Source organism: Anabrus simplex, chromosome 8 (assembly GCF_040414725.1).
Source record: "Anabrus simplex isolate iqAnaSimp1 chromosome 8, ASM4041472v1, whole genome shotgun sequence".
In the NCBI taxonomy this organism is placed as follows: domain Eukaryota; kingdom Metazoa; phylum Arthropoda; class Insecta; order Orthoptera; family Tettigoniidae; genus Anabrus; species Anabrus simplex.
In genome coordinates, this window is record NC_090272.1 from 196,804,489 (window position 1) to 196,828,084 (window position 23,596).

At 41.0% G+C, this 23,596-nt stretch overlaps 1 protein-coding gene across 3 annotated transcripts in view; it reads right to left on the reverse strand.

Annotated features, from left to right (window-relative positions):
• Window positions 1-23,596, reverse strand: part of LOC136878964 (serine/threonine-protein phosphatase 2B catalytic subunit 2) — a 1,209,081-nt gene that overhangs the window by 386,010 nt on the left and 799,475 nt on the right. For all 3 annotated transcript variants that reach the window (XM_067152610.2, XM_067152609.2, XM_067152608.2), the window contains exon 3: window positions 6,899-7,023. In XM_067152610.2, the coding sequence (XP_067008711.1) occupies window positions 6,899-7,023 (125 nt within the window). The remainder of the gene's footprint in view (window positions 1-6,898; window positions 7,024-23,596) is intronic.

Sequence of the window (23,596 nt, forward strand, 5' to 3'; positions counted from 1 at the left end):
TTGTACAGTACCGGTTTCTCTGCTCACTCCATTTCCAGCTGTTAATATGACTCGTGGTTTTCTTCTTTACATTTGATGCCCGCATAAGATTTGAAAGCACATATTCCTTACAACGACGCTGCACAAGATGAACTGTCAAATTGTCTCCATTTTTTTCGCAGGGCGGGCGGCGGTGAACAAGAGCGCAGTTCTGACAGACAGACAGACACAGACAGACAGACAGACAGACAGACAGACAGACAGACAGAGAGAGAGAGAGTACTGTAATGACTTAATCTCAAACGACCGTTCAACTGGAGATAGAATCATCTTTAACGGATATTTATGGAACAACCTCTTTAAACTGTTCTACCACGGTTAATTTTGGATAGATGGATTGTTTTTGTTTCTTTTGGCGAAAGTACCAGTCAATCACATTACGTAATTAATAACCCCTTCAGTATGCTACGATGGGAGAAGATATACCTTGCGATAAATCACTATCTAGATTTAGCATGAAGGTCTGTGGTTTCTCACGAGAAATAAATACTATCTTCGATTAACTAATTAAGATACACTGATATGTTTTACAATAATTGAAACAGTGGTTAATTTGACAAGAGGGTAAATGAATATTCAAGTCGTGATCTGCTTCATAGTTTAGTTTTACACTTCTGGCATACGAGAAAGTACCTGTATAAACGAAAAGTGATTGCACCAGTAGCACAAGAGGGTTTCTAAAACGGCATTTTAGTACGACGCACTTTAGGGCAGTCCATCAGTCGGGACACCAATATATAGCTCCTTTTCTCTTGTTTAGATAGCACACTACATTTTGTCACGTGACCCTGTCTTCCGCTTTGCTGGAGGAGATTCTTTCGGTGTAGGACCTAGTCAGACACGAGGCAGTGTGCCTGAAGCTGAGTTCCTGGGATTTTTCTTTCTACTCCAGCCAAATGTTCTGCAAGTCAGCTCTCCGCCAGTTCAACTAAGGATGTAGGCATCACTTCATAACTTTTATGACAGACGCAATTTCTCAAAACATATCCATAATAAATAATAAATAATAATAATAATAATAATAATAATAATAATAATAATAATAATAATAATAATAATAATAATAATCGTATGACCTCAGCTACTGTGTGCAGACATTTCAATTTGACGCCATCTGGCTGTCTGCTCGTCAATTTCGACGTTCCGTTTTACTCTACGTTCACTAGATGGCAGACCAAGTAAACCGAAACTCTCTTGGGCGTCTATGGCTGAAATTTAATGAATTTTGTCGGGTAAACACCAAATGTGTCACCAGAGATCTTTTACATGCCAATATCGTACGACACGGAGTGTCGAATGGACTTTTTTCCGCCCTTCAAAAATCCGACTACCTCTGCCGAGTTTGAACCCGCTATCTAGGGATCCGGAGGCGACACTCTACCACTGATCCACAGAGGCATATCCATAGAACAAAGGTAATGATTTTAAATTACCACTTTTTTTATGCCATTGACCAGGTGTGGTGATAAGTCGGGAGTAGTTGGGAGAGTTTTCGCCATGCTGGTCGGTCTTAAACCAACTATGAAGCCACGAATAAAAGTTCGTAAGTGTCCTGATCCGACGATCAACTCATCTGGTAAGTGCTCGAGCTTAATGTCTTCCTCCTGGCACCTTCTCTTGTACCACCATCTTCTCCATGGCTTCCTTACTGCTACTGCCCAAAGTTTTCATTCCTTCCCTGAAGTAGGGGGCGGGTCTCTTAGCCGGGTACGCCCTTTCTCAGGCCAGGAGACACGGTACGGTGATTTGTGTTTTGGAGAAGGGTGAGGTGGATGCGGTTGTGGTCTATACTAGGAACTGTCCCAGCATTCACCTTAGTGCAGGAGAATGGAAAACCACGGAAAACCATTCTCAGGGCTGAGTTTGGCAGTTACCACGCGGGCCAAGGGAATCATTAATTATTTCATCCGACCAATTTCCGTTCTTCGAGATTCGAGTTCCTAGGTAGATGAATCTCTCCACTTCTTCAAACCTAGCAACTCATATGTGCCAGGTTGCCGTTCGCCCAATCCATAACCATGAACGCCAATCAACACCAACAGATGACTGATCACACACTCATACACAATGAGTCCAAACAGGATAACAAGCCGTCTACAAACGAACACTAACTTTAATCTGCCAGGCTGAGTGGCTCATTCGTGTTTTAAGAATCTGTAGCACATGAAAATATCTGCTCTTCAGTAGGGAAGGGAGTAAGCAGCTCTCGAACGGCTCGAGATTGTGACGTCACCGTGCGAGTGGATCCGAACCTGTTCGAGCGATGTTGGAGTGTGAAGCTAACTGTGGTGCCATCTCTGACTTGTGAGCAAGATTTGCACGCTTAGTCGTCGCTGCTCGTGTATGTACCGACGAAGGTAAAACTGCATGCGTTCTTCACAGCGTACATGCATACACAAAAGTCATGGCTCCAACCTGTCCAAAAACGTTTAAGCAAAACGGGTTACGGAATACGGATACATTCTTGTAATCCATCTACATATGAATTTAATTAACTCATTAATTACACATTTCTATGTCGTTGCTGCCGAGAAACTTAAATCGTTGAAATAGGTACGAGAGTTGTATGATGTTCATAAAATGACAGAAGTTATTTTTCTGTGCTGGAAGGAATGCCTCACTAATCGTAATAAGCGAGGCGAGTTTTAGAAAATTTTCCGTGAGCGCACCAAAGATCTGATTATTAGCACCAAATTACTTTACACTTGTTATCACATATGAGCGTAACTAGAAATTTGCTCGCCGTGCTCCTGGCGCGTATTTTCGAAAAACGCCCAACCAAAGCACTCGAGCCGACATCTCCGATGAAGCACGATCGCAGCCCACCTATGTTCGCACTGTCCGAAGTGAACGCAAAAATGGCTCATGACGTCACCCGACTACAGCGGTCACACTATTCATTCGATCATTTCTCCCATCCCTATTCTACATTTAGCCGATAAGCCATAATCTTGCAACGCATGAAACCATTCATTGTGTACTGAACAGAAAGCAACTAAGGTTATCTTAGACTAGTAAATCATCTATATCACTGGGAGTGCAGTATCGGTCATGTGGAAGACATATCAACTGCATCACGATTCAGTAGGAATGGAACTGTTTCAGAAACTAATTCACAAACAACATTATATTATGTCTTTCATCCTCCAAGTATTCCTTCCAAATGCTTTTTCTTCTCTCTCTCTCTCTCTCTCTCTCTCTCTCTCTCTCTCTCTCTCTCTCTCTCTCTCTCTCTCTCTCTCTCTCTCTCTCTCTCTCTCTCCACCGCGTAATGGTCCAATAAGACAGAACATCTGATGTTATACCCCACATCACTTTCCGCACGCAATTCCCGTTGAGGCAGAAATAACAGAAACTATATGCTATCCTTTCTCTTGATTATATGGAACTGTGTTTCTTAATCAACCTCCAAGTCGCTACTCAGAAGTTGGGGTATGGAGATTCGTTGTACGTCAAATTTCAGCCAAAATCAATACCAATGGGCCAAAATACCAAGGTGAATGGAGGCGTTGCTTGCGCTCCTATATGAAACATTATAAAACCTAAGGGGCACTAGGCCGATGATACAGGGGCTATTCCCAAGATAGGGAGGTGACTCGTATATGAACATTTTAAGACATTAAGAGTAGAAAATCGGTTATGAAAACGTAGTCATCTCAACTCAAGATGAAGGGGAGCTCGAGAGGGTAAAACATTCTCTATCCCCGATTTACAGTTAAAGTAATAAGAAATTTTTACATAAGCCGGCACTAAGTTACATTTTTAGAGAGGTAAGTTACAATGAAAAGGTTTCGGACCTTCCCTGAGGGCTAAACTGTTGAGCTAGCAAGAAATAAAGATGTTATAAGGCCATTACCTTTGTTGAAGATCTGCTGCCCAAAGGAAGAGGCGCTACCCGCCCCCTGCTATACTTCCATAAACTAAGCTAGATGTTGTTGAAGTGGCCGAGAGCCAGGAAAATTAGCAGTTTTTATACTCTCGGGGAAGATTCGAGACCTTTCATGAATAATTAAGACACACCCACAGTCGTTTATTGGGTAGCTTACAGTTACACATCAAAATTCGAGAAGAAAGACACCATTGGCTGAAAATTAGTGACAGAAATTATTGATTGGCTAACTTCAAAACTGGCGGAAAGAAAAGATTTATATTGCCAACCCACAAATGAAAGAACGAAATTTAGTTATAGGAAAACTTATGAGTATAAAATATCTTCAAGAAAAGTTCCATCACTTCGCACCAGGGTGCATGATCATAGTTTTTTAGTAGAGACATCTGTGAGAGAATGTCCAACACTTCTTGATAATTAGTAAACAAAAACAATTCGAAATTAACACAGTAACATCTTCTGATAAACGGTTGAATTAATTCAGTTTTAAAGTTCAAAGTTTCCGCTGTAGAGGAGTAATTTAAGGCGGAAAATTCAAATGTGCGGCGTAGGCCTATAGGTGTACCAACCGGTACAATTATTATTATTATTATTATTATTATTATTATTATTATTATTATTATTATTATTACGGAGTTATCCGTGGTAGTTAGAGGTGAAAGAAGGTGTTGGGTGGAATAGGTCTCAACAACGAAATTAAAATTAATTAAAAATTTAACAAAGGTTATATTTTCTTTTCGAGATCAAGAAATAACAAGTATAACAGGAACTCAGTTTTATATCAACAAATTAAGAATGTACAATTACAATTTGTTAATGGTTTTGGGCTTCGAGCCCCCAGACACACAATCCTTGAGCAAAGAGCCCAACTTTACTTATGTATAAGGTTCAACAAAGGGGCAGAAAACCCCAATCATACCAAGGAGCACTAGCTCCCAATTACCCAGTAAAGCCTCCTCGAGGCACACAGAACCCAAATTTAAGAAAGAGCAACCCGCTCTCAAAGTTCAAGCCCATCAAAGGCCACACCAAACTCCACCTTCAAGCTGTCCTCCGGACACATAAAAACAGGGGTAAAAATACCCAACCTACTGAGGCCTATTCAGTAAAGAAACAGGACAATGACATGGCCCCAAAATACCAACTTGAGTGGAGGCGTACTCAGCACTCCTAATACACTTTATTAAAACCTAATTTGGCCTAGGCCGCTTATGCAAGGGCTAATCCCATACTACGGAGGTGACACGAAATAAAACTTTCTTACATTACGAAGAGATGGGAAACAGTTATAAAAATGTAGTCACCTCAAAACAATATGAGTGGGAGCTCGAGAGGGTTAGGCACACTCTATCCCAATTTGTAGTTAGAGAGACAGAACTTTATACCAAGTGTCTTTTACATTTTAAAGGAAGGTTACATGGTAAAAGTTTCGAACCTGCCCCGAGGGTTAAACTGCTGAGCTAGCAAACAAAGAAGTTATTAAAAGGCCATTACCTGATGGATGAACTGCCGCCTGAAGAAAGGGGCGCTTCCCGCCCCCTGCTATATAATCACACTAGGAATGATGTTACTGAAGTGGCCCCGAGACCAGAAAAACAGCAATTTATATATCCTCGTGGAAGATTCGAGACGTTTCATGAATGATTACAACCCGCCCACAAAATTTTATTGGTTACCGAACACAGTTACAGAGCAGGTTGGGGAAGAAAGCCCCGATTGGTCGAAAATTAATTTAAGAAATTCGGGATTGGCTAATTTCAAAACTGGCGGAACGAACGGATTAACATTGCCAACTCAAACAATGACAGAAATAAATTTAACAAAGAACAAACTTATGACTACAAAATTTCTTCAAAAAAAGTTCTTTCACTTCGCACTAAGGTGCACAATTGTAGTTCTTAAGTGGTGCCATCTAGAAGAGAATGTTCACACTTCTTGCTACAGAGAAAACAAAAACGAATCGAAACTGACATAGTTCAGAACACTTCAAAATTTACAGTAGGGACATCTTCTGAGAAATCTTAGAATTAATGTGGTTGTTGAAGTTCAGGCTTCCTCCAGTAGAGGAGTTTCAACTGGCGCAATGTTTGAATTAGCGGCGTGGAGGTGTACCGCCCGGTACAATTATTATTATTTTACGCAGAAGTATAAAGAAAATCAAGGAATTATTTATATATGAAACCGTAGGTGACTATACTGAAGTGTCTCATAAGGTCGTAAGCACGGAAACACTTGCTGAATCAAATATCCGATGAAATCCCCAATTATAATATTCAACTTCCGGGATTATTATAATTATTATAAATATTTTATGAAGAATTAATATTACTCAAGTAACATGTAATATACATAATGTTTTATAATTATATAAACATATTAAGTAGGCCTAGTGTATTAAAATTGTCAAAGGAGATGGAAATAATAATAATAATGGTTTTACGTTCCACTAACTGCTACCATGGTTTTCAAAGACGCCGCCTTGCCAAAATTTTATCCCGCAGGAGTTCTTTTATTACCTGCCAGTAAATGTACCGGTAAGAGGCTAGCAAATTTTAGTATCTATACCACCGGACTGAACCAGGCTCGAACCTACTAAGTTGAAGTCAAAACGCCTGCGCTCTTTACCGTCTAAGCAATTCAGCCTGACAATAATAATAATAATAATAATAATAATAATACCACTCCATAAGGCAGATAATATGAAGATGTACTGTAAGATATGGTGGAATTATCTACATGACATGGTTAACATTGTCGCTTGCCAAAAAACACACATACCCCGTATTTTATACGGAAATACCCTAAGCTTTGAGGAATTAAAATTACTTCCGCCATTAAATTTATATTATTATTATTATTATTATTATTATTATTATTATTCTAACCATTTAGGAAACAAAAACTGTAAGGTAGTTAATATTATGGTGAAGGCACTGCGTACATGGTATCAGGCAAAATGTTGTAACTCACCTCTATACTAAAATATCCCCGATCTACGTAGTCGCCTAGGAAGAGGTATTTTGTGGTAGCCGGAGGACCTCCGACCTCAAATAATTTCATCAGGTCGTAGAACTGGCCGTGGATGTCTCCACAGACTGAAACAAATAAAAGCCGCTTTTAAGCCACGGTTCAGTTAATCGAAACAAAACTGTAAATCACAGAAGGATAGAATGAGCCATAACTAGAAATAAATATCTCTCATCATTCAAAGCTAAAGACTGGGAGGGTGAGATAGGTGATATCAAGTAATGCCGGTGATAGTTTGTATTCCCTTTATCACGGCGAAGCTTGAAACACGAATGTCTTCAAACTCCACCACAAGAAGGCAGAAGAATGCAGGACTCATACAAGGTGGCTAGCACCCTTTGTGGGTGCCAGTGTGAGATTTTACAGAATCTTTTGCGAAACTCTCAAGTGTCAACAGACCTTTTCTTTGTAGTGAAGGCAGTTTTGTGCAGTTTTGTGCACTTTAATACATTATTAAGAAAAGTATTAAAGCTAATGTTCGAATTTAACAAGAGTTACAGGTAATTTACTAATAATTTAGATTTTTAAAATATACAGTAAACAAATCGTGCTACAGGGTAGAGGTCAATGAGCTTGGTAGTAAGATTGTTTTTCTTAGGTTTTGCATGTGATGATGGCGGCCAAGAAGAGTAAAAGCGGCTCGCTCCAAAAACGTCTGAAAACATGAGGCATTGCGTTCGGTTAAGGACGAACGCTGGACAGTTTACAAAGCTAGTAAACAATTCGGAATCCCATGGAGCGCTGAACGATTATTGTGTTGAATTCTCAGCTGATCCTCAGTGTACCACCACTGCTAAAATTCGAAAGCCCTTTGCCATGCCCTCTGAACTAGAAATTAAAATAGTAAATTGTTACAACAATGCAATCTTTGAGTTTCGGACTTACAGCTAAACACCCTAAGGAAGCCAGAACCGGCCATCAACATCAGGAATGAAATCGACAACTGGGCCCAGGCTGAAATCCACGCCTCAAATAAATGTCAACGACAACTGTAGGGCATGTGGAGGTTTTAATGCAGATGACGTCCGGAAGAAGAACGGGCCAAGTGGATTGAATGCAAGTTTTGTCATGTTTGGTACTATGAAGAGTGTCAAAAAGTGACAAAGTGTATTTTACGTGCGACAGATGCGAGATTTCTGACGACAGTGACTAAAACCGACACTTAACATTGCCCTGAATTGTAATAAATCATAACTGCAACATAGGAAACTGAAGGATACTTATATTACAAACAAGTTTCTATCATGAAAAAGCACGGTTCTTTGTGAACATATTATTGACACGGAGTTACTTGAACCCTATCACGGACTTACTAGAATATCAAGGAACTACCTATTCCCCACCTTCATTGTCCGCTCATATTAAAACCTCTTTAAAAAGACTATGCATCACTCGCTATACTTCACGTTTTGCAATGTCAATTTCTGGCGGATATTTTGGTTCAGTTTTAGCGTGTGCTGATTTGTCTTGTACGTTGTCCCTCTGTTTTCTCAGGCTGATCACTTCCCTTGGCGTCAAATGTATTATGAAGAGTGTGGTTTGCTTATTCGTAACTACGCTTTACAATGGAAACAGTGCGAGGATTTGACCCTAGAACCATTCGCGTTGTTTTCCTATCGGTGTCGAGTTCAACGCAACAGGAAGTGCGCGCGCATTTGTCGCAGCGTTCGATGAAACTCAAGTTTGTTAGTAAGCGAGTGCCTATCGAAAGACAAGTTTACGAGCTGTGTGTCGTTTTATTGTATCTGTGTATTAAATCACGAAGTGTTCATTATGGGTCAGTATATGTTTATTACTTCACAACATGTGTTTATAATTATTTGTGTGTTGACTCAGTCAACTCTTCAAGTCCAAACACAAGTTGAAGAAAGATACACGGGTTTAAAAGTTCTAGTTCGTACAATAATCCAAACTTTAGAACGCTTATAAGAGACCAGCCAGCTCTCCGGTGTAGGGGTAACGTGCCTGCCTCTTATCCGAACGCCCAGTGTTCGATTCCCGGCCAGGCCGGGGATTTTAACCCGTACGTGACGGCTGGTCCGAGGCCCACTAAGCCTACGTGATTACAATTGAGAAGCTATGTGACGGCGAGATGTCGGCCCCGGAGTAGAAAGCCAAGAATATCGGCCGAAAGGATTCGTCGTGCTGACTACACGACACCTCATAATCTGCAGGCCTTACGGCTGAGGTGCAGTCGCTTGGTAGGCCATGCCCCTTCGGGGCTGTTGCACCATAGGGTTTGGTTTGGTTATAAAATATTAAGGCAACTCAGGTAAGCTTCATACCATCAGCGGCCTATTTCATTATCGGACTGTTCGAGCAATTGAGATGATTATGAGCAGCAGGGAGTTGGATGAGGTGGTGTGGGACGTAAGCAGTCACTCACAGAAAGAGTGAGCGCATGGTACTGTACAGTATACGACCCTCACAGGTACAATATTATCACAAACGATTGAACCTATAGATATGTTTGTAGTGGTTATCCACAGTATTTGTATCTACATGGGAAGTGAATTATTATAAATTGATAAGAATTAAACGCGAGTCTGATAAAGTATTAACTGTGAGGTTCATACAATACCATACGAGTAAACAGTACTGTACATGCAATTCGTTGCTGGAAGTTGAGCACCAAATGTAAGTTTGCAAGGAAGGCGGTTTAAAAAGCACTGGTATAGCATCTCTTTCTGTAATCTTCGGAAAGGCTCTCTTCAATGTAACTGGCGGTGTGTGGAGTTGTCACGATACTTTTTTGTAGACATCTCTATTCCGAACACATTTTGTTGGTGAGGTTCGTTAGATCCCTCATTGATCCTTCAAAAATCTTCCTGGACAGAGCTAATACGTTATTTCTGATATATAAAAGGTAAAGAGGCGAAGAGCATCTACCGCACCTACCTACTTCACTCAAGAATTCCACAACTTCAGCAACATCGATGGAGACCGAGAACACCCTCAAATGGCAGCATGGCACGCCCAAACTTGACCCCACTGACTAGACAGCTAGCGCGAATAATATAAAGTGCCTTTACATGTTTGGCTCTCCTTATACCCAGCACCACCTGCAATTTCTCGGCCTGCATACTGAAGAGGTGAGGGCTCAGTTTCAATCACACCGGTGTGTGTGTGTGTGTGTGTGTGTGTGTGTGTGTGTGTGTGTGTGTGTGAGAGAGAGAGAGAGAGAGAGAGACTCTTCCTTGCAAGTTCTCGAGAACAGCACGTGCTGAACAAAGCTTGTAGTTTTACGTCACTGGCATTTTATCACAGTCCAGGAGCTGTATCTTTACCTGGAATCCAAACGATAGCGACATGGCGTTGTAAATGCTATGTGGCGAAAATTCGAAACGCGACGCTGCACATAGGTGAAAAGTCAGTGATTATGATACCTAGGTATCACGTACCCGTATCCAAGATTCATACGCACAGGTGGTAAAGTTCCGAGAAAAATCGCAAATAGTTTACGAAATAATTTGTTAAATAAATTAACTTCTCAGTCCATCGTATGACGTATTCAGTGGGCACTGGTTTTCACGAGGTGTATCTGTGTGTTAACAATTTAGATACGAACAAAAAAGAGCAGTATTAAAAAATTCTCCCGAGGCGCCCTTTCCCAAGAACTGGGAATTTGTTGTACCTCCAAGCATATCAACTACTTTGAGTGGTGGAAACTGTACGAGAGAGGTAGAAAAATATACAATAAAGAACAACGAACGATTTCAAAGTATATTTTTGTTTAAAAGAGCAAATAAATAAATAAATAAATAAATGCCCTTCTCATGCCAACACTTGTGAACCAAAAAATAAAAAAAAGTCTTGTCGGCTGAATGAGTTGGCTAGGTAGAACCGGTCGCGTGCCTGTAAACTTGCATCTGGGAGATGGGTTCGAATCCACTGTTGGCAACCCTGATCATGGTTTTCCGCGCTGTCCCGTTTTCACATTAGATAGATGCCGGCACTACACCCTAATTAAGGTCACAGCTGATGCCGTCCGAGTTCTAATCCTTTCCATTCCAGCGTCGCCGAAAAGCCATCTGCGTTAGTGCGGCTTGTAACCTGGAGGAAACAGAAAAACAAGGTTCTGATGACATAGCAAACAATATTGGTATTGTCCATAAATTGTTAATAGAATTTTTTGCGATAACAGTCACTATTTCTAACCCGACATTGTAAAATTATTCTTAACAACGGCAGCAGTACCTACAGATTCACTTTAAAAAGCCCAATTCACATCTTTCATTTAAAAACAGAACATCATTATATAATGCGGAAAGAACTAATGCTGAGAGGATGGTTTTAGAGTTGTACTTCCTCTTAAAACAATCACCACCACCACCACCACCACGATTACTGCAATAACCCTGAACAAGGCAACTATAATCAAAATCCAATTATGCTTGCAAACAACAGATCTTGAGGCTTTTGTGCTTATTTCGAAGGTGCTTGATATGGGATACTGTACTCACGTCCTACTTCGTGATTCACGGGCAATGACAGGGTGCCTTAAGTGGTCCTGGGAGTCAGGGTTACTATGGAATAGGAGTGGACATCTCGGACATATGAGCCACGACCTTCCTCGTGCCCAGGCCGCTAGAACTATACAATCCACCAAGGTTCCTCACTTGTCAGAGGAAAGATTCTCAGTGTGATTATGTGTAAGCAGGGTACCATCCTGCTTCACAGACATTTTACGAAGCACGTTCAGAACGTTTTAAGCAAGCCTCGAAACTTTGAGAGTAACGGGCTCTCATTTCAATTGACGAGGTAGGGATTCCTTGGAAACGACTTGGCGAACGAAAGGGAATTCGATGGAGAGCTATCAATATTACTGGGGCTTGTTGTTGTGTTGTTTGAGTCATCAGTCCATAGACTGGTTTGATGCAGCTCTCCATGCCACCCTATCCTGTGCTAATCTTTTCATTTCTACGTAACTATTGCATCCTACATCTGCTCTAATCTGCTTGTCATATTCATACCCTGATCTACCCCTACCGTTCTTACCACCTACACTTCCTTCAAAAACCAACTGAACAAGTCCTGGGTGTCATAAGATGTGTCCTATCATTCTATCTCTTCTTCTCGTCAAATTTAGCCAAATCGATCTCCTCTCGCCAATTCGATTCAGTATCTCTTCATTCGTGATTCGATCTATCCATCTCACCTTCAGCATTCTTCTGTAACACCACATTTCAAAAGCTTCTATTCTCTTTCCTGCTGAGCTAGTTATCGTCCATGTTTCACTTCCATACAATCCCACGCTCCACACGAAAGTCTTCAAAAACATCTTTCTAATTCCGATATCAATGTTTGAAGTGAGCAAATTTCTTTTCTTAAGAAAGCTCTTCCTTGCTTGTGCTAGTCTGCATTTTATGTCCTCCTTACTTCTGACATCGTTAGTTATTTTACTACCCAAGTAACAATATTCATCTACTTCCTTTAAGACTTCATTTCCTAATCTAATATTTCCTGCATCACCTGCCTTCGTTCGACTGCACTCCATTACTTTTGTTTTGGACTTATTTCTTTTCATCTTGTACTCTTTACCCAAGACTTCATCCATACCATTCAGCAACTTCTCGAGATGATCTACAGCAGGGATGGCGAACCTATGCCACACGTGTCATTAGGTGACACGCGAACACAATTTCAGTGGCACACCAAATGCACGTATTAACGTTTTTATGTACGTCTTGTACTATAGACTACACATATCTCGTGCATCATATAGTCATAGTGTTTGAGGTTTAAGAAATAAGTGCCTATTTCTAGTTTCATTCGGACGGTTATTTTGGCAACACTGCAACACTGATAGGTCCAGAAGTCACATGAGGTAAATGTCAGATGCGGCCGACCAACAATTCGCTCACCCACATCAGTCATTTAGTGAAGTTTGGCTTGTGCGTGGTTACAAGCATTGCGAAATTATTCTTAGTGTGTTACTGTTTATTATTTTGAATTTTGTAAGACAAATAGTTGCCAAAAGATTTTTCCAATTTCGAGATTTGGACAAACTAACGCACTTAATTTCAAAACCTCATATTGCACAAATGAGTGATATTAATGCCAAATTTTTTGAGTGGTTAGATATTGACAGTTCAGAAATGGAGTTGACTGAATTTCAAGAAAGCAGTACATGGGTGAACAAATTCGTACAACTTGGTGAAGCATTGGTGAAAATCGAGTGTGCTGTTGATGGTGAATACTCTCTCCAGAAGCCGGAGAACGTAATACTTGAGCAGTGGAACAGCCTGCCACAAATATTTTCGGCCGTGAAGAAATTTGCTATAGTGCTAGATACTTTGTTTGCGTCATCATACGCCTGCGAGCAGCTCATTTCTACAACGAACCTTGTCAATGTAACTAGAATACTAACGTTGTGAAGTCAACATTTGCAAACCGTCTTGGTTCAGGTGTAAGTGCTTACCGTGTGTTGTCGAAGACAAACAAGTTATGAACCTATCATAAATGATACGGTTACAAAATAATTTTCCGGTTTTGGTTAAATACGACCACGAAACCTGCAATCAAATGTATTATTTCACAATATAATATATGTGTATGAGTGATAACATATTACGAAACATAATTTTGTTTTAGAGATGAAAGTCGGTGGTTTTGAGGGTGGGGGCAGGTTATAGCCATTAAAAAACTAAAATAACAAGTGGCACAGTAGACAGCTGATAATAATAAACCAGACTTAAAATGACACACTAGCTGGAAAAGGTTCGCCATCCCTGATCTACAGTCTTAGATAAAATAACAATATCATCGGCAAATCTTAAGGTTTTGATTTCCTCTCCTTGGAATGTGATTCCCTTTCCAAATTTCTCTTTGATTTCCTTTACTGCCTGTTCTATGTAAACATTGAAAAGGAGAGGGGACAAACTGCAGCCTTGCCTCACTCCTTTCTGGATTGCTGCTTCTTTTTCAAAGCCCTCGATTCTTATCACTGCAGACTGAGTTTTATACAGACTGTAGATAATTCTCCGTTCTCGGTATCTGATCCCTATCATCTTCAGAATCATAAATAGCTTGGTCCAATCAACATTATCGAATGCCTTTTCTAGATCTACAAATGCCATGTACGTGAGCTTGTCCTTCTTGATTCGATCCTCTAAGATCAGACGTAAAGTCAGGATTGCTTCACGTGTTCCTACATTTCTTCCGAAGCCAAATTGATCTTCTCCCAACTTGGCTTCAACTTGTTTTTCCATTCTTCTGTAAATAATAAGTGTTAAAATTTTGCAGGCATGAAATACTAAACTAATGGTGCGGCAGTTTTCACACCTGTCAGCACCGGCTTTCTTGGGAATAGGTATAATAACGTTCTTCCAAAAATCGGATGGGACTTCTCCTGTCTCATACATCTTGCACACTAAATGAAATAACCTTGCGATGCTGGTTTCTCCTAAGACAGTCAGTAATTCAGAGGGAATGTCATCAATTCCAGGTGCCTTGTTCCTATTGAGGTCCTTCACAGCTCTGTCAACCTCTGACCTCAAAATTGGGTCTCCCATTTCATCAGCATCAAAAGCCTCTTCATGTTCCAGAACCAAATTATCTACATCTTTACCTTGATACAACTGTTGGATATGTTCCTGCCATCCTTCTGCTTTGTCTTCTTTCCCTAGAAGTGGCTTTCCATCTGAGCTCTTAATATTCATACACCTAGATTTCCTTTCTCCAAAGGTTTCCTTGATTTTCCTGTATGCAGGATCTACCTTTCCCAGGACCATACAGCCTTCGACATCCTTGCACTTCTCCTTCAGCCATTCTTCCTTAGCTACCTTGCACTTTCTATCCACTTCATTCTTTAATCGCCTGTATTCTTTTCTACCCTCTTCATTTCTAGCATTCTTGTATTTTCGTCGTTCATCAATCAGGTCTAGTATCTCCTGAGTTATCCACTGATTCTTAGTTGATCTTTTCTTCCTTCCTAACATTTCTTCAGCAGCCCTACTGACTTCATTTTCCATTACTCTCCACTCTTCCTCTATTGTGTTTCCTTCAGCCTTTTCATTTAGTCCTTGTGCAACATGTTCCTTGAAACAATCCCTCACACTCTTTTCTTTCAACTTGTCCAGATCCCATGTTTTTGCATTCTTTCCTTTCTTGAATTTCTTCAACTTCAAGATGGCATTTCATGACCAACAAGTTGTGGTCAGAGTCCACGTCTGCTCCTGGGAAACTTTTGCGATCCAACACCTGGTTTCTGAATCCCTGCCTAATCATAATTAAGTCTATTTTATACCTTCCAGTGTCTCCAGGTCTCGTCCACGTATACAGCCGTCGTTTGTGGTGTTTGAACCAAGTAGTGGCAAGGACTAAATTATGATCAGTGCAGAATTCAACCAGCCGACTTCCTCTTTCGTTCCTTTGTCCCAATCCAAATTCTCCTACTGTACTACCTTCTCTTCCTTGGCCTACCACTGCATTCCAGTCTCCCATCACAATTAGATTCTCGTCACCTTTTACATATTTTATTAAATCTTCTATCTCTTCATATATTCTTTCGATTTCTTCATCATCCGCTGAACTAGTAGGCATATAGACCTGCACTATTGTGGTGGGCATTGGTTTGGTGTCTATCTTGACGACAATAATTCTTTCACTATGCTGGTCGTAGTAGCTTACCCGCTGCCCTATTTTCTTAATCATTATTAAACCAACTCCTGCATTTTCCCTGTTTGATTTTGTGTTGATAATTCGGTAGTCGCCTGACCAAAAATCTTTTTCTTCCTGCCAACGTACTTCACTTATAACAACTACATCTAACATTAGCCTATCCATCTCCCTTTTCAGATTCTCTAACCTACCACAACGATTCAAACTTCTAACATTCCACGCTCCGACTCGCAGAATGTCAGTATCCATCTTCCTAATGATCGCCCCCTCTCGTGTAGTCCCCACCCGGAGATCCGAATGGGGGACTAGTTTACCTCCGGAATATGTTACCCGGGAGGAAGCCATCATCAGTACATCATTCATACAGAGAGAGCTGCATGTCCTCGGGAGTTAGTTGCGGCTGTAGTTTACCGTTCCTTTCAGCCGTGTAGCATTATTAACACAGCTAAGCCATGTTGAGTATCAGTCAATCATCTAGACTGCCGCCCTTGCAACTACCGAAAGGCTGCTATCCCCCTTTCGATGAACCATTCGTTAGTCTGGTCTCTCAACAAATACCCATCCGATATGGTTGCACCTGCGGCTCGGCTATCTGCATCATTGGGACACGCAAGCCTCCCCACCGCGGCAGGGTCACATGGTTCGCAGAGGAGGTGGGGCTTATGGAAGAAAAAAGTAGAACCGGCTGAGTCAACAAAGAGGATGCGTCATGATGTGTTGGGAATTAGTGATACTCGGGAAAGGCGAGATAACGCGGAAGTGATAAGGAATGTCAGAGTGTGGGGTAAGACTGTTCACCAAAAATTAGGTATGGGCTGCGAACGGAGTCGCGAAGAGTCGAGGCTGCTACCTCTGGAACCGACACTTTCGACTCCAGTCGTTGCCTACGAGATACACAAGGCCGGGAAATACAGCACACTAGACTCGTCCTCGAGATACTTCCGCCAAGTGCCGCTAGAGTTCTCTTTACTGATCTGTATCGCCCGCTCATTGCAACACTTTCGAATATGAAAAACTATAAAAATTCATTAAAACTAGTAATTTCATAAGGCAGCAAACAGATATGAGATCAAAGATAGACCAGGAGCAATTGTTTGACTATTTTCTACAACGTATTTCTTACAATATGCTTAAAAGAAATAAGTAATTCCCGAAAGAAGCAGAGAAATCTGATAGCGAGTTTGTCACTTCTTACCGATTCCTTTAATTGTGCCTCAGAGTATCCGATAAGCGGATCGAGATTGCGGCCATAAATAACTTTGGGTTTAATCGCCCTTTCATCAATTATCAGCGATCCAATATTTTCCTCCGCACATCTGATATTTTGACATTCGTATTGAAGCCGCTGTTTGTTGAGGGGTGTTATGCCCATTACGCAAATATCTAGAGGCGTTTCACCATATTTCTCTTTTTTCTTCCCGTAAAATTGAATTTGTGTTCGCCTCTGTGGTGTAGTGGGTAGTGTGATTAGCTGTCACTCCAGGAGGTTCGGGTTCGATTCCCGGCCCAGCCACGAAATTTGAAAAGTGGTACGAGGGCTGGAACGGGGTCCACTCAGCCTCGGGATATCAACTGAGTAGAGGTGGGTTCGATTCCCAGCTCAGCCATCCTGGAAGTGTTTTTCCGTGGTTTCCCGCTTCTCCTCCAGGCAAATGCCGGGATAGTACCTAACTTAAGGCCACGGCCGCTTCCTTCCCTCTTCCCTGCCTGTCCTTTCTAATCTTCCCATCCCTCCACAAGGCCCCTGTTCAGCATAGCAGGTGAGGCAGCCTGGGCGAGGTACTGGTCATCCTCCCCAGCTGTATCTCCGACCCAAAGTCTGGTGCTCCAGGACACTACCCTTGAGGGCGGTGGAGGTGGGATCCCTCACTGAGTCCGAGGGAAAAACCGACCCTGGAGGGTAAACGGATGAAGAAAGAAGAAGAAAATTAAATTCGTTCTAACAGGAATAAAGCTCCTAAATGACCAATTTTTGCATGCTTTTCAATTTGGTTTGCTTTTTTTCTTTTTGGGTGAAGTTCAGATACCGTAAACCTTTCTTTTTTTTTCCTGATTTCATTCCACGTATCCTACTTCTCAATTTACAGATTGCTTTTCTGTAATCTGGTATTTAATTTTCTCACCCGTATATATATATATATTTTTCTTTTAGATTTAACAGAGATACTCGTAGACTTCCCTTGATATAGAAACGAGACTTGTACTCCTTTTTCGTTTGTGGCTGACGTATGAAGATATGATATGTTCATCGTTATCTTAATCGGAACTTTTACTAAATTTTGAAGAACCGGGCGAGTTGGCCGTGCGGTTAGGGGCGCGAGAGATAGTGGGTTCGAATCCCACTGTCGGCAGCCCTGAAGATGGTTTTCCGTAATTTCCCATTTTCACACCAGCCATAAGACCTATCTGTGTCGGTGCGACGTAAAGCCACTAGCAAAAACAAACTGATGACAATACATCATTTTTGGGTAATGGACGCTTCCTGCGTTTGACATTTTCCTGTTTGTGAACAGGATATACAACGAAAACAGAAGGAAGTTTGATGTGCTTACACTGAAATCTCTTATGAGAAGAATTGCTAGGTACGTAAAGAGATCCTACTATAATATAGTAGGTATGATATTATCACCTTGCCTAGAAATGGTTTGCTTCCATTTCTCCCTTAAAACGCACTCGGAAGGGAAACTATGGAGCGTCAATTTTCATGCTTTTTTACTGTCATCCGAAATACAGAGAGGTACAAAATAGTGCACCTTCTTCTCAACCTCACAGACACTCACCGACAGAAACAATATTCACAATAAATTGCACAAAATCAACACAGCATCACAATTACTACGCATATCACAATGTTAAAGTCTGCCAAGGACAGAACGGAAACCTGACATCGAGCGGCCAAATCGTGAACATGGTCGGACCGCTTTTCCAGCAACAAATTAGTAGCTATGTCCCGGCCTTGTATATCTCGTAGGCAACGCTCCAGTGTCGACTCCACTGATGCACAAACGCCATCTAACAACTATTGTCGGAACTACTTGGAATTATAGTTCCACGTTCCTCCCTTGGTAACTTGGGATGCGATGAATACAAGATGATTATCAGCCAGCAAACATTAAATATTGTTTCGGGATATTATCATCGTTAGTGTTAATGTTGTAGGTCTATTTTGGCGACGATGATGATGATGACGATAATAGTAGTGGTAATAATAATCTAGCAGTATACGTTTACATAATCGCCAATATTAACTTGAATTAGTCCGGCCCCGTGGTGTAGGGGGGCAACGCGTCCGCCTGTCACCAGCGACCACGGTTTCGACTCCCGGCCGGGTCAGGGGTTTTCGTCGTCCTGAACGTTCCTTCATATCATTTTTTTAAAACTTCAATGACATAAAACAGAATGAAAGTCGAGTGCTTAGAGTATGATTTTACAACAAATATTTTACCAATCATTGTGCGTCAGGTTGGCCAAGGCCCACCAGGATAGTGTCGAAAAGGGCCTTTTGTGTATAATAATAATAATAATAATAATAATAATAATAATAATAATAATAATAATAATAATAACTGTACCGGGCGGTACACCTCCACGCCGCGAATTCAACTATTGCGCCAGTTGAAACCTCTCTACAGGAGAAAGCCTGAACTTTAACAAACTGTATTAACTCAACGGTTTCTCGGAAGATGTCACTACTGTAAATTTGGTAATCTTGAAGTGTTCTGAACTGTGTCTATTTTGATTTGTGTTTGTTTGCTCCGTATCAAGAAGTTTGAACATTCTCTAACAGATGTCGCTACCCAAAACTATGGTAACACACTCTGGTGCAATGGAATGAACTTTCTTGAAGAGATATTGTATTCCTAATTTTTATTTTTACTAAATTTTGTTCTGTGGTTTGTGGATTGGCAATATAAATCCTTTCCCTCCGCCAGATTTGAAATTAGCCAATCATAAATTTCTTTAATTAATTTCCCACCAATAACGTGTTTCTTCATCGTCTTGTGTATTAGTTTTTGCTGATAGCCAATAAAAGTTTGTAGGCGGGTTGTTGTCATTCATGAAAGGTCTCGAATGTTCCACGAGGGTATATAAACTGCTGATTTTCTTGTCTCGGTGCCACTTCAGTAACATCTTTCTCAGTGTGTGAATTTATTGCAGGGGGCGGGAAGCGCCTCTTTGTTCAAGCAGCAGCTCATCTACAAGGTAATGGCCTGTTAACATCTTCATTTCTTGCTAGCTCAGCAGTCTACTCTCGGGGAGGGTTCGAAACCTTTAATATGTAACCAATTCCTTTAAAATGTAAATTAACTTTCTGTGTATGTAAAAAACTTCATATCTCTTTTACTGTAAAGCGGGGATAGAGAGTGCTTCACCCCCTCGAGCTCCCCTTCATATTGAAATTGAGGTGACTACGTTTTCATAACCGTTTCTTCTCTTCCTTATGCATTAAAGTTTTCTCATACGTGTCACTTCCCTAGCTTGGGATTAGCCCCTGTATATCGGCCTAGAGCCACTTAGGTTTCAAAAAGTGTGTTAGGAGTGCAAACTACGCCTCCAGTATATTTAGTATTTTGGGCCATGTAATTAACCTGTTCCTTTCCTGAGTAGGCCCAGTAGGTTGGGTACATGATACCCCTGTGTAAATTTGTAAGTTGTGCCTGCAGGCAAGCGATTGTAAAAGTCGAGGGTGCCTTAAATAGGCGTGAGTAACTGGGAGCCGGTTCGCTCGTTTCAAATTAGGTTTTGAGTGCCTCTTGAAGGCCGCAATGTATTTGGTGAGAGCAAGTGCTCTTTGATTTCAGGGGAATTCTGCCCCAGGTGGTCTGGTTGAACATTGGTAAAGTGGAGCTTGGAGCTCATTAATTATTCACCCGGGGCTTGAACCCCAGCAAATGTAATTTATTAACTTGTTTTCCTGCTACTTGGTACGTGTTTCTCTGTTGTTGTTATTTGTTGATTTTGAAAAGAAAATATAACCTTTGTTAAAGTTTTGAATTAACTTTAATTTTGTAGTTGAGACCTATTCCCGCCCGCACCTTCTTTCACCTCTAACTACCACGGATAACTCCGTAACAATAATAATAATAATAATAATAATAATAATAATAATAATAATAATAATAATAATAATAATTGTACCGGTTGGTACACCTATAGGCCTACGCCGCACATTTGAATTTTCCGCCTTAAAGTACTCCTCTACAGCGGAAACTCTGAACGTTAAAACTGAATTAATTCAACCGTTTATCAGAAGATGTTACTGTGTTAATTTCGAATTGTTTTTGTTTACTAATTATCAAGAAGAGTGGACATTCTCTCGCAGATGTCTCTACCAAAAACTATGATCATGCACCCTGGTGCGAAGTGATGGAACTTTTCTTGAAGATATTTTATACTCGTAAGTTTTCCTATAACTAAATTTCGTTCTTTCATTTGTGGGTTGGCAATATAAATCTTTTCTTTCCGCCAGTTTTGAAGTTAGCCAATCAATCATTTCTGTCACTAATTTTCAGCCAATGGTGTCTTTCTTCTCGAATTTTGATGTGTAACTGTAAGCTATCCAATAAACGACTGTGGGTGTGTCTTAATTATTCATGAAAGGTCTCGAATCTTCCCCGAGAGTATAAAAACTGCTGATTTTCCTGGCTCTCGGCCACTTCAACAACATCTAGCTTAGTTTATGGAAGTATAGCAGGGGGCCGGTAGCGCCTCTTCCTTCGGGCAGCAGATCTTCAACAAAGGTAATGGCCTTATAACATCTTTATTTCTTGCTAGCTCAGCAGTTTAGCCCTCAGGGAAGGTCCGAAACCTTTTCAATGTAACCTACCTCTCAAAAAATGTAACAGTGCCGGCTTATGTAAAAATTTCTTATTACTTTAACTGTAAATCGGGCATAGAGAGTGCTTTACCCTCTCGAGCTCCCCTTCATCTTGAGTTGAGATGACTACGTTTTCATAACCGATTTTCTACTCTTATTGTCTTAAAATGTTCATATACGAGTCACCTCCCTAACTTGGGAACAGCCCCTGTATCATCGGCCTAGTGCCCCTTAGGTTTTATAATGTTTCATGTAGGAGCGCAAGCAACGCCTCCATTCACCTGAGTATTTTGGGCCATTTAATTAATTTGTTCTTTTCCTCTGAGGCCCTGTAGGTTGGGTACGGGATACCCCTGTTTAATTCTTGTAAGTTGCGCCTCGATGGCAAGTGATTGTAAAGCATTGTATTGCCTTTAATAGGCTTGAAAGATTGAGAGCGGGTCAGCTCTTTATGGTGTTTTGGAAAGGTGCCTCTAGAAGGCTTGACATTACTAGGTGGGAGCAAGTGGTCCATGTAATGAGGGCTTTTCCGCCCTTTGGTAATTTGTGGTTGTGAGCTGAGGGCTCAGAAATTATAAACTTGGGGCTCGAAGCCCAGAATTTGTAAAGATCCCTTAACTTGTGCTTTCGTTTGTAAAGTTATAATTGTACCTGATTTTTCATTGTTATTTCACCTAGTGAAAATTTGTTACATCTTGTTGTCTATTGAAAATATAACCTTTATTTAAAATTTAATTAATATTTCGGCCTTGTAGTTAGACCCATTCCAGCCCGCACCTTCTTTCACCTCTGCCTTCCACGGATAACTCCGTAACAATAATAATAATAACAATAATAATTGTACCGGGAGGTACACCTCAACTCCGCACATTCAAAATAAGCGCCTTAATGAACTCCTCTACCGACCAAAATGTGAAATTGCTACTACATAAAGTTGAGACTTTAATTAGAAGATGTCACTACTAAAGTATTAAATAACTGTGTTAGTCTGAAGTTGCCTAAACTGACTGGTTATATTTGCTGTGGTTACATCAAGAAGTTTGGACGTTTTTCCACAGATGTCACTACCAAAAAACTATAGTCATGCACTCTGGTACAAGGTAAAGGAAGTGTTATTGAAAGAAATGTTGTGTTTATAGGTTCTCTCTACTTTCATTTGTTTTTTAAATGTGATTCTAGGTTTGCAACACTTCTGTCTCATACCGCCAGTTTTGAATCTGGCCAACGAAAATTCTCTGTAATGAATTTTCAACCGATCACAGGCTTCTTGTTCAGTTTTGAGTGTAACGTTTGGGTTCAACCAATAAAAAGGAGTGGGTGTGTACGGATTAGCCCAGAATCCTCTCGAACCTTCCCTGAGGATATATAAGTTGCAGCTTTTCGAGTTTCCTTGCCTACTGATCGTCGTCTTTCTGTGTGTGTGTGTGTGTGTGTGTGTGTGTGTGTGTGTGTGTGTTAAGGCAGGAGACGGGGCGCCTCTTTCTTCGGCCGGCAGAACATCTACAAGGTAATGGCCACGTAAATTATATCTTTCTTGCTGTTTCTGCGTACTTATCCGGGGGGAAGGTCCGAATTTCTAACTATGTAATCGTTTTAATTTTAAGTTCTTTCTTTTCATGTAAAATTTCGTAAAGTCTTCAACTGTAAATCGCGGATAGAGGGCAAGTTACCCTCTCGAGCTCCCATTCATCTTGGTTTGAGGTGACTACGATTTCGCAACCTTTCTTTCCTGTAATAAAGTGATTTCCATGCGAACCACCTCAGTAGTTTGGGACTAGCCCCAGTTTCATCGGCCGAGAGCCCTGTAGGTTTTTAATATTTCGTTATCTGGGAACGCAGTGTGTGCCTACATTCTGGTTGTGTTCGGGCCATTTATTTAACCTGTTGTCCGGCTCCATGGCTAAATGGTTAGCGTGCCGGTCTTTGGTCACAGGGGTCGCGGGTTCGATTCCCGGCAGGTTCTGGAATTTTAACCATCATTGGTTAACTTCTCTAGCCCGGGGACTGGATGTATTTGTCGTCTTCATCCTCATCATGACGCGCAGGTCTCCTAAGGGGAGTCAGACCGAAAGACCTGCACCTGGCGAGCCGAAGATGTCCTCGGACACTCCCGGCACTAAAAGCCGTATGCTATCTCATTTCATTTAACCTGTTCTTTTTCCGTGAAGGCCCAGTAGGTTGGGTACTAGATACCCCTGTGT